General features: G+C 51.3%; 1 protein-coding gene across 1 annotated transcript in view; it reads left to right on the top strand.

Moving 5' to 3' along the window:
- Window positions 1-12567, top strand: part of LOC119395578 (uncharacterized) — a 151210-nt gene that overhangs the window by 43414 nt on the left and 95229 nt on the right. Inside the window, exon 2 of the mRNA XM_037662555.2 lies at window positions 11893-12101. Coding sequence (XP_037518483.1) covers window positions 11893-12101 — 209 coding nt within the window. The remainder of the gene's footprint in view (window positions 1-11892; window positions 12102-12567) is intronic.

The raw sequence follows: 12567 nt of genomic DNA, 5'->3' as shown, positions 1-12567 counted from the left end.
GCAGCTGACAATCCTCGGCTACGTCGTGTCCAAGGACGGAATCCTTCCCGATCCAGCCAAGCTTCGGGCCGTGGCCGAATTTCCCAAACCCACGTCCGTCAAAGAATTGCGCAGTTTCGTCGGACTGTGCTCATATTTTCGACGTTTCATACGCAACTTTGCCACCATCATATCGCCGCTGACGAAGCTCCTTGGGAGTAACGGGCCCCTACATTCGTGGTCGTCCGAATGCGACGACGCGTTCGCCAAGCTCCGTCGTTTGTTGACGTCTCCTCCCATACTACGTCACTACGACCCTACGGCCCTAACGGAGGTACACACGGACGCGAGCGGTGTAGGCCTCGGCGCTGTTCTTGCACAGCGCAAACCAGGGTTCCCGGAATATGTCGTAGCATACGCAAGTCGTACGCTTACTAGAGCCGAGACCAATTACACCGTTACGGAAAAAGAGTGCCTGGCGATCATCTGGGCTCTTACAAAATTCCAACCTTATTTGTACGGTCGCCCATTTGATGTGGTCACCGATCATCATGCACTATGCTGGCTGTCGTCATTGAAGGATCCCTCGGGCCGTCTCGCCCGCTGGGCACTTCGCCTGCAAGACTACGACATCCGCGTGCTGTACCGCAACGGACGCCAGCATGCTGACGCCGACGCCGTCTCGCGCTCCCCCTTGCCTGACGACAATGCCTCCTGCTCAGTATCTCACAGTATTGCTGTTTCTTCTATCGATGTTCACACCATCGCTACCGAGCAGCGCAAGGATAAGTGGATCGCCTCGCTGATAGACTTGCTCACTGATCCGTCGGCAACACCATCCACTCGCATGTTGCGTTGTCAAGCCCACCATTTTGCCATTCGTGACAACCAACTGCACCGACGCAATTACAACGCCGATGGCCGCCAGTGGCTCCTAGTGATACCCTGCAGTCTGCGTTCTGAAATATGCGAGTCCTTCCACTCTGATCCGCAATGCGCGCACTCTGGGGTATCCAAAACTTACCACCGCATTTGACAACGATACTTCTGGCGAGGGATGTATCGCTACGTGCAGACGTTCGTTCGCTCCTGCCTCGATTGCCAGTGCCGCAAACTTTCAACGCACGTGTCGCTAGCCGGTCTGCAACCATTACCATGCCCTAACTGTCCGTTTGGGCGCGTGGTCATCGATTTGTGTAGACCACTTCCTCTGACGTCGGCTGGTAACCGCTGGGCCATCATCGCTGTTGACCATCTAACGCGATACGCGTTAGATGGTGAGGTAACGCATCTTCCTGAGGAATGCCGTCACGCTTCCTCGATGATGGAACCCTCCTTCCTCCTTCCTGCTACACCGATTCATGCTACGTCACGGTCCATCCCAGGAGCTTCTCAGCGATCGAGGCTGTGTCTTCTTGTTGGAAGTCGTCGAAGCCATTCTCAAAGAGTGCCATGCTGTTCACTGCAAAACTACTGCTTATTACCCGCAGACGAATGGCCTAACCGAACGCTTTAACCGCACGCTCGGTGACATGCTCTCAATGTACGTCGCCGCCGATCACACGAATTGGGATACCATTCTGCCCTTCGTCACCTACGCCTATAACAACGCCCCTCAGAGCACTACTGGTTTTTCACCCTTCTTCTTACTGTACGGAAGGCATCGACACGATACTTCCACGACACGAACCATCGACACGATACTTCCATACAAGCCAGATCCATCGGAGTGTGTGCCTATTTCTGACACAGCCAGGCTTGCTGAAGAGTGTCGCGATCTTGCCAAGGCCATTACGACGCATGAACAAGAGCGGCAGAAGAGCATTTGTGATGGCACCACCACTTCTGTGCCCACGTTCCTCCCTGGAGCGCTCATATGGCTCTCGGTCCCTACCACTGCAAGTGGGCTCTCGTCAAAACTGCTGCCGAAATACATAGAAATATATATATAGAGAGAGAGTATACATATACGAAACATGGCGATGGCAAAAACGCGCTGAGAGTGTCCATATAATTCATATTGCAATAAAAATTCTCTGAAGTGTAGAAAGGTTCAGCTATGCAGTACATCGCTTTTATTTTCTTCTCAGTTCTCATGTCGGCTGTGGCACTTTATTGACAGGAGCATAAGCTTTTTAATTTATTTTGATAGGGTCTTATTGGGTTTAGAGTGAAGGTAGCTTTTTTTAGCTTATCTTAGTCTTCAGTTATTGTTCATGATAGCTGCGGTGTTTTATAAACATGAAGGTTTTTCATTCATCTGAGGTCTAGTCAGGTGTAGCTATCCAACGCATCGCTTACCTCTTGTTTTCGTGAGTTATTGCGCTGTCTGCTGTGGTTTTTTGATGAAGGGAACACACGCACACACACACACACACACACACACACACACACACACACACACACACACACACACACACACACACACACACACATATTGTGATGACGACGAACACCGGGGCTATGGTGCACGGGCAGCTAACGGGAAGTAGAAAAGGACGAAAACAGAGAATACAACAGCCGGCCCAGGAACGAGTGCTCTCTCAGTTTCTTCATTACAATGGCGCAGTCGTCGAAAGGCTTTGGTGAACCCCAGCTGTTAACTTGAGGTAACGCGTCTTCCTGAGGAATGCCGTCACGCTTCCTCGATGATGGAACCCGCAAGTAGACAACCGCGACAAGCATCCATCCCACCAGCGGACAGCGTCCAGGCCTCCATTGTGGTTCCAGGGAACTACTTGTCCGGTGACGTGCTACTTCGCGGCAACAATGCGCACGGGCTCCTCTCGCCAAGGGACGGCGTACATGCCTCCTCGCCACCTGCCAATCTGTCGGCGCTTCAGGCACCATCCGTGGACGGCGTTCAGGCCTCCTCGGCAGCTCAAGCCCCCTTCATTGACGCCGCAGTACCAATTCACGACCAGACATCGCACGGATACCGGTTGCCTCGGAACGCTGTTGACGCTTCCAATGGCAAGGATCCTGTGCCCAGGACTCTGACTAGATCTGAGCTTCCAAGGAACGCCGTCCACGCGTCCATGGCCATGGGTTGGGCCACCGTGAGTACCGGAGCCGCTGTATCCCCCCGCAGATGCTGGCCCTGGTTCTCGATGCAGATCACCCGCATCACGCGTTGACAGCGTCGAGCTCTGAGCTGTCTCTTACCGCCTTGCCAGCATTGTTCGCAATCAATGCCGTGCTGGCTGCGGCCGCCTCACGAGTCCTTGAGGCCAGCTCACCCGAGGACCGCAGAGAGCTCCGGCGTGCCCTCGCACAGCTTTCACACCAGCTGGCCTGCTTAGCGCCGTCACACTCTGAATTTTCGCCTGGCATGTTACCATCGCCAGCTGCCTGCGAAATACCAGAGTTCCGCGGCTTTCAGGACCACGTCGGAAATTGGGTGGCAACTGTCAATGCTGTAGGAGGACGCGAGGCCTGGACAGAGCAGCAGAAATGGTGGATGGCCATCGACCACCTTCACAAAGCCGCCAAGGCATGGTATGCCTACGAAGGCGTCCGGCAAAGATCTTGGCCGGAATGGTCGGCCAAGCTGATGAGTCTTTTTCACGCGCTATATCATGCCTGCGACCACCTAACTCAAGATCCACTGTCAGCCCCGGATGGGAGCTGTGCGACCCACAGCCTGGACAGTGCAGCTCGAGCCTCTACCACCCTGCCCTCTCTCGATGACTGAGATCCTGAAGGGCACCGTCCCGACGGTGCAAGTGTGCCCTGCATGGACGTGCCCACTCTCAGGTGCCTAGTTCCTGAAGGGAACTGCCGCGATGGTACAGCTGTGTCCTGCACCTCATTCACAGCAATCTTTGCGGAACGCACCACCACAGACACTGACACAATCCGCAAGGTGGGCTTCGCGGTCCAGACCTCAGACTCCGTGTCTGGACACACCTCACGACATACGTTGCTCCAGGCCAAGACCACCCGCGAGCCACCGAAGCCGACGACGGGGACCCCAAGCTCATCATTACTTGGACACGTGGAGCCTCCGGCTCCTCTAATGCCTGACACGTGTGCAGTCCAGAAGCCAAACGCGCCCGTGACAGCAGATGGTCACCTTGCGCCGAGTGGGAACCAAACGGCCGACACAGGAGAAGTGTCAGTACAGCCCATGTGTGCTGATGGCTTCATTGACGGCTTCCGAAGCCACTTCTCCACAACCATAGCTCTTCGTACGATGGCTCCAGCATCTCTCAGACGGCCACCAGAACGCGTTGGCAGAGACATTCCCATACCGTACAACTATGTCTCGCTCATAGAGGCCTGGGAGACCAACACGGCTGCAGACATTGAAGCATGCCTCTGCTATCTAAGTGTTACGCTCCGATGACGCCAGCGCAAAACGTTTTGTCGCAGACACATCTGTCACCTCTGTGTGGCGCTAAAGTTGAGGACACTGATGATTCGGCAGCGCTGAACCTTCTCCCAAGGTCGCGGGACAAGGGTCATCCATTAGCGTCATTTCCTGCCGCTCAGCCTGTTAAGTCACAGCGTGACCAAGGCCTTCAACGACCACCCCGACACAGCCAATGTCGCCCACTGAGGACAAGTCACGGCGTACACAACACTGATCACCACGGCACAGTCAATGCCGCCCGCCTGAACAATGTTTGGCATCTCATCAAACCAAGTCACTGCGTGGCCAAGATCGGCCACCTCGATGCAGCCAGTGTCGCCCTCCAGATACTCTGTTGGTAGCTCCGCGCGCTTGCAGTCATGGCCGAGTGTGATGACGAAGAACACCGGGGCTATGGTGCGCAGGCAGCTAGCGCGAAGTAGAAAAGGGCGAAGACAGAGAATAGAGCAGCCGGCCCAGGAACGGGCGCTGTCTCTGTTTCTTCATTACAATGTATATATATGTATGTATTTATGTGTGTGGTAAGTCTGGTCGGTTTATCAGTATTGAATGTTTTGTAAAAGCCATTGGAATTTCTTGTTCAGAAGAAATAAAATTTAATTAATATCCATGCCACATGGGCACAAAAAATGGCATTTGCCTCTTAATGCCTTCAGATTTAATGCCATTCGCGCGGTGCCACACGGACGAACGAAATGGCATTCACCAAAATGCCATTTGTCACCTAATGCCATCGTCAGAACTCATTCAACTAAGAAATGCATACTCTCGACGGCACAGCTGACGAAGTGCGATATACCTAAATTATATAAAACGACATCCTACTCAGCTAAAAATAAAGTTTTCACGTCTTTTATTTATACACTAATCACTTACACAAGTGCTTCAAACGCTGTATTTTGGATGCGACAGGCGCCAATTTCTTTTTACACTGTTGATCAGACTAGTATTGGCTTAGGTTGCTACGGTCAGCTGCAACTTCGTGAAACAAAGCAACGAACTCAAGCTTACGGCTGTGTAAAATGCTTATTTCTACATTTAATTATTCTCGGAGGTATATGAAGCTTGTAAATGCATGTTTATTTTTGATAACTACTCAACAATTGCTCACTACAGAAGATGCAGCGATCGACATTATGAAGTCGAATGTCATTCGGGAACTGAATGCCTTCACTACCGAATGTCTTTTTCTGTGCCCGTGTGGCACGGGTATAACAGTGGTGTTTGAACTTCAAAATTCGCTCCAAAATTAGCCGTGTTGCGGAACGTCGGCCTTCTAATAGTAGCGCCGCCAGAAAGACGGATCCATGAGACTGCAACGAAATGCCTTTAATGGCGACAATCGAACACAAAATGGTACATCATGATAGTGGTGCACGGACTTCTTGGCACTAGCTGCGGAGACAGCAGCCCACTATCAATTCCTCTTCTTCGTCGTCTGCTGATCTCCGACATCCTCCGGGGCCTCAAATGTGGTATCATCTAGCTCTAGACTATGTAGCTTCTGCACTGGCCTCTTGACTACTTTGCCTCCCTGTAATCGCACTAAACAGGCGCGCACCGCTCCATCGTTTCCTGGGTACACTTCTTGAACCCGGGCTAGTGGCCAGAATAACTTGGCCGTGTTAGGAATGTCCACAATCACGATGTCGCCGACCTTTAAGTTTCTTGAGTGATGCGCGGGTGAGCGATGAGCAGATGGTAGCTGAAGCAAATACTCATGTTTCCATCGCTTCCAGAAGTCTTCCATCATTTTCTGTCGATGTTGGAAACGGCGCTGGTAGTCTTTGGCCCAGTGGCTTGCTCCTTGTTTTGACAACGTATTTCCTTCTGGTAACGTCGTCAGTTGCTGGCCGACTAGGAAATGCGCTGGCGTGAGAGCTGCAGGTTCGCTGGCCTGATCACGACAATACGTTAGTGGCCGTGAATTGAGAACCGCTTCAACCTCAGTCAAAATGGTTGATAGTTCTTCTGCGCACAGACAGCTTCGGCCTAAAACTTTTCGTAGTGCCGTCTTCACAGTCCCGACCAATCGTTCCCACCAGCCTCCCCACCATGGGGCCGCTTCGACTATGAACTTCCACTGTATCCTTTGGTTTGCAATATAAGCCTGGAAGTCGTCTTTTCGAATAACCTTCCATATCTTTTGTAGCTCCCGAGACGTCCTCTTGAAGGTAAGGGCATTGTCGGAGTAAATGGTACTTGGCAGTCCCCTTCTTGCACTAAAACACCGGAATGCCAACATGAAAGCAGGTGACGACATATCCGAGACCAGTTCCAAGTGCAAGGCTCTTGTCACTGCACATGTGAAAAGAACAATGTACATTTTGGAATCGGAGCTCTCTGATGACTTCGCATACAATGGTCCGGCGAAATCAATTCCTGTAGTGTCGAAAGGCTTCGTCTTTTCGACGCGGCAAGCTGGAAGCGGCGGGTACAGCGGCACCGTGGGTCTCGTGCGAAGACGCACGCATATCAGGCATCGGTTGATTGCTTTCTTTGCCGCTTGTTGCGCTCTCGGGATCCAGAAGCGTTCGCGTACGTTGTGTACTGTCGCCGTTACTCCTCCGTGCATGACTCGCCGATGGGCATCGGCAAATACCAGCTCGGTGAAACGGTGTCGACTTGGAAGCAGGAATGGATGCTTCACGTCCCAGCTGTCTCTGAGATTTTCTAGCCTTCCGCCGACGCGTAGAAGCCCGCTTTCGTCCATAAATGGGTGTAGTTGTGCTACCCATGAGTTACTGGGTGAACCTTGTTTTTCTTCTAGCCACCTCCGCTCGTCGGGAAACGATTCAGATTGAACTTGGCGGATCCAGTATCTCTCGGCTGCCAAGATTTCTTCAGCAGATATGGCTCCATCTTCCTTAGTCTTGAACCTAACCTTGGACACAAAACGCTGCACCCATGCTGTGATCCGAAGAAGCTTGTGCAGTGAGCTGAACTTCGTGGCATCCAGCAGCAGGGCTAAATGCGCTGCGCTGCCTGCTGAGTACAGCGTCGTTGGCTTCGTCACTGTTATTCCTAGCATGTCGTTTATCTGGGGCTGCGACTGCTTCACAGCTGGCCATTTTGCTCAGTCTTTACTGAGCCAAGCGGGTCCTTGCCACCAGACTACGTCGGTAGCCAATGCGTCTAAAGATACACCTCGGGTCATCATATCCGCAGGATTTGTTTCTCCAGGACAATGGCTCCAGGTGTATTCCGACGTATTATCCAGAATCTCTTTGGCTCGGTTCTTGACGAATACGTCTAAAGTCGAAGTACCTCGCTGTAACCAGCCAAGCACTATGGTTGAGTCAGTCCAGAGAAAACATTGCGCTCTGGGCATGAGGTCGCCGCATGTTTTCACTATATATTTTAGCAGTCTGCTTCCTGTTAACGCGCCCATTAGCTCTAGTCTTGGCAATGATAGAGCGTTCAGTGGGGCTATTCTTGACTTGGCTGTAATGAGAGTGCTCGTCACATTCCCATTCACATCTTCTACACGAAGATATGCACAAGCTTCATACGCTTTTGTGCTTGCGTCGACGAATACGTGTAGCTGATTGTCACGTGGTGCTGCAACTCCACTTGCGAGGTTCCGGGGAACGTTGACTTTCGGAAGATGAATAAGCTGGTTTCTCAAGTCGTGCCATTTTGCCCTAATGTGATCGGGAAGATCATCATCCCAGTCGACTTTTGAAATCCATAACTGCTGAAACAGCATCTTCCCTCGTACCACATACGGTGCGAGAAAGCCTAATGGGTCGTAGCTTCTTGACACGGTTTGGAGTACAAAACGCTTAGTGTCCCTTGCCTTGTCCAAGAAAGTAAGGATGTTCTCCGGGTTGTAGATAAAGGTGTCTGTTTCTTTGGACCAACCCATTCCTAGAAATTTTGCTTGACATCCAGTGCTATCCTGGGTAAGTGCATCGTTGGAGTCGAACAGTTATTCCAGTTCTCTGCAGCTTGAGCTCCATTTCTTTAAAGGCATGCCAGCACCATCCATCAGTTCTTTCGTGTACTTGTAAAGAGTTGCTGCTTCCTCTATGTCATTCGCTCCGAATAAGAGGTCATCCACGTAAAATGACTTCAGAAGTAGCTGCGCTACTGCCTTTTTTTCGGGGTGGACTTGTGTCTTCAAGTGATGCTGGATAGTAGCCGTAAGCATGAATGAGCTAGCTGTAGATCCAAAGGGTACTTGGTCATCCGACAAACCTGTACTTCTTCCTTGAAAGGGACATCAGGTCTTTTGTCAAACCACATGAACCTGAACAGGTCACGGTCCTCTTTTCGTATCTCGACTAGCAAGAACGCCTTCTCGATGTCTGCTGTCATTGGAACTAAATAGCATCTGAAACGGAGGAGAACCTATAGTAGGTCCGGGTTTAGGTTCGGTCCAGTTTCAAGGCAACTCTTTAGAGATTTCTCTCCTTTGGCGTGAGAAGACGCATCAAAGACCACGCGGAGCTTGGTGGTGAGTGAGTCCTCTCGTATGACCTCCCTGTGTGGCATGTAGTACGCAGGGCCATCCATTGATTCGTTGTCAATTACAACTTCAGCATGGCCAGAAACAAGGTAGTGACGAATCGCTGTATCGTATCTCTCGAGCAATCCTTCTGGCTTCGAGATACGTTTAACCAGATTTCGTAGACGGGTAAGTGCGACGCTGTAGTTGTCTTGTAGCAGCTCAATATCCGGGTGTTTACGTGGCACGGCTACTTGGTACCGTTTGCCGATCTTTGTCAGCTTAGTCTCGAAAACAGACATTGTGTCTGCGTACCCGTGAGTTGCTTCCATTGGTGAAATTCCCACGGCATCCAACGTCCGAAAGGACTCCAGTATGCTTTGCTCCAATCCTTTACTTTCTTCAGCTTGCACTCGCAGCACGCAGATCATCACCTCGGATGTTCCGCTTATGAAGCTCGTTTTTGTGACAGGACCTTGGAGCGTCCACCCGAGAGTGGTCTTGACCGCTACCAATCATTGTACTTCCATGCTGCGTATGATGTCACCGCTCACGATCTTCCACAGTTGATCAGATCCTATGAGCAGGCTAATGCCTTTTTCGCCACACTCTCTAGGCACAGTTTGCTCGTCTGCTAGCCGATAATTTTGCTCTCGCAATTTGGCTGCGAAGGAGCATTCCATAGCCGTGGCAGGGATGTCGTGGCAAATTACTGGCATGGCGATGGCTTCGATGACGTGCTCGTTGTAATCAAACTGGCTACGTAGGCGAACCTCGACGACATTGCACTTTCTCACACGAGAAGGAGCGTCGGATGCAAACGTGTTCACCGCAAGGCAAGTCTCTCTAAGGATTTTTAGTCCCAACCGTGTCACCAGGTCTTCCTTAATGAACGTGCGTTGACTGCCTCCGTCGATGATGCCTCTGACATAAGACGTCTCGTTGAAACCGACAATCCAAGAACGGAAAGTCTGTAAGTTGACGGCTTCGTCAAGTTGACAGCTTGTAACGGCAGTCGACCGCGGTGACTCTTCTTTTATCGGCTTAGTAGCAGCAGAGACCATGTTGGGTGACTTTTCGCCTCTTGTCGCACGATAAACTGGGTCGCACATCGTTGTAGCATGCCTGCCTTTGCATGTCACGCACACCAACCTCCGCCGGCACTCGTTCGTGCGGTGGCCCTTCATAGTACATCGATAGCACCGCATAAATTTAGCAAGCCGGTTCTTTTTCTCTGAAATGGTCAAGGTAGCGCTGCGTGCCTCGGTTTCATGCCTCTCAGACTTGCAGAAGAAACATTTGTTGCGTACTTGCTTCGGTTTTTCGGATGCATGTAGGACCGATGACAACGGCACATGCTTTCTGTTGTTCCCGCTGCCTTTGGTAGAGGACGTCGATGGAGCACATTGCTCTCTTGTTTCGAGCTCTATCTGTGTATACCGCAAGAGCTGCTCAAGTTTTTCGCAAGACGTTGTGGTTGCCTCTCCTGAAGCAGCGCGTCCCGTGCCTTGTGCTTCATCCTGGAGACGTCTATGGCGGTAGAACGCCACGATGATTTCTTGTGGCAAGGATTGAAGCATAACGTCGTAGAGCATCGCCGAAAAACTGCTAGTTGGGACGTCTAGGACGTTGAGGCAGCGAACATTAAGCTGGACTGCGTCGTAAAGCCTTCGCAACTCCATCGTATCCGATGGAGAGGCCACGGGCTGCATTTCACGAAGCGCTCGGAAGTGCTGCTGTACGATCCTGCTCTTCTCCCCGAACCTCTGCTTCAGCAGCTGGATAGCACTTTCATAACACGCTTCCGTGGTTGGTAGTCCGGCAATTGCAGCTGCTGCTTCACCTACCAAATAGTTGTGTAGGTAATGAAATTTATCCATCGTGCTCAGAGTTGGATTCGTGTGGACGGCTCCGTTGAATCTCTCCCAAAACGACGTCCATTGACACAAGTCCCCATGAAACGGCTTAATGGTTAGCGTTGGAAGACGAGGTCCGAAGCTCTGGGATGCAGCTGGCGTTGGGGCAGGCGGCGTGTTGAGCGTCGTCGAAGAAGAAGTCTGTCGCGTGTTACCGAGGCTGAGATCTTCAAGCCGGCACCGTAGGCGCGTCAGGGTCTCGAGTGCCTGGTCGTCATAATTCGCCGCAGACTCGTACTCCCTCTCAAGTTCCTCTACCGGAATCACTTCCTCGAGCTCGGCATTGATCTTCCGAAGCTCGTCACGGCTTGCGATGAGCTTGTCGATAACCTTGCTTAGCGCTGTTCGGTCGTTGCAGTCACTCTCCAACAACATCGTCGCCTCATTCATTACTTTCGTTGACTGGGTTCGCCTAGCAGCACGTTTCGCTTTCAGGCGGTCCATGTCTGCTTAGGATCATGGCTTACTTGCTCGTAAGGTAGCCGGCTCCGCTCGTTACTTCCCTGGGTGCGGTTCCAATGAGGATCAGGTTGCTCCGGCTGCGGTTTCTAGCAGAAACTCATCGTCGCCGTCGCTCGTTGTCCACGTCGTTGGATCCGCTCGTTATCCCATGGGTTTTTGGCACCATATGTTGCGGAACGTCGGCCTTCTAATAGTAGCGCCGCCAGAAAGACGGATCCAGGAGACTGCAACGAAATGCCTTTAATGGCGACAGTCGAACACAAAATGGTACATGATGATAGTGGTGCACGGACTTCTTGGCGCTAGCTGCGGAGACAGCAGCCCACTATCAATTCCTCTTCTTTGTCGTCTGCTGATCTCCGACAAGCCGCGAACTCCAAAACACACGTTTTGATGCTCCAAAGCTGCCCCAAACTACCATTGTTCCTGCTCGCTGAGCTGCTCCAAAAGACTGAAGCCCCCTTCCACCCCTGTTCCAAGCTTGCACCATGACGATTAGTTATTTGGGCGTTGAAGAAGTTGAATGACAGCTAGAAAAAATTTGAGAAAGTGTACCAGGCTCCAGTGATATGGCTGGAATTTATGTGTTTTATCCATAGTCAAAAGAGCTCAGTATAAAACACAAGCAAGTACTATATACAGGACAGTGCAACTCCTGTTGTATTTTGCCCTGTTTTAACTACAGATCTCACACAAGCGTTTCTCCGCAGCGGTACGTGAAGCACCCCCGGCTCGAGGAACTGGACAAGGCGGCGCTCGTGCAGCTGTATGAGCAGACGGTGCTGCCCCTGCCGCAGCGGGAGTATCGTGACACCCGGTCGGGACGAGCTTTGTCAGCCCTGCGGAAGCACGCCGACAGTCGCCGCAAGCGGAAGGCTTCCCAGGATTCTTCCACCGACTCAACCTCTACAAAACTCCGGTCAGTTACAACACTCGTGTTTAAGTAATGATATGCTTTGTGACTTGCCTCCCTTCGTCCGTTTCTGTTTTTTCTGCGCTGTAAAATTTTTCTTGATGATGAATTACCAAGTCGCCCAAACACTCGCGTTAATCAGTTTACCCTTTCTGCCATTCCCACAGACAAATCTGTATTAGGCTGCACCTAGAGGTTGCAATTACTGCTTTCACTGAGCATTAATCAGTGCCTAAACAACACAGTTGTCTTGCTGAAATCATGCAAGCACCTACATGCACATCACAGTTGGTGCACGAAGTGTAAACACCTTTCAAGTGCATCCACATAACGAATGATGCGAATGCAGTATGCAGCTTAAAAACACTGCTACTCTGCAAGCACTAGGAGTGTTCTTTATTTGAGCCACACAATATGCATACTGTAGTGGGGACTTCAGAAAGTGTGCACACAGGCAGTAAAATATAATTGA

The sequence above is a fragment of the Rhipicephalus sanguineus genome, chromosome 6, assembly GCF_013339695.2.
Source record: "Rhipicephalus sanguineus isolate Rsan-2018 chromosome 6, BIME_Rsan_1.4, whole genome shotgun sequence".
NCBI lineage: Eukaryota > Metazoa > Arthropoda > Arachnida > Ixodida > Ixodidae > Rhipicephalus > Rhipicephalus sanguineus.
Note: the sequence above shows the minus strand (reverse complement) of the source record. Positions and strands in the feature narration are given on the sequence as shown.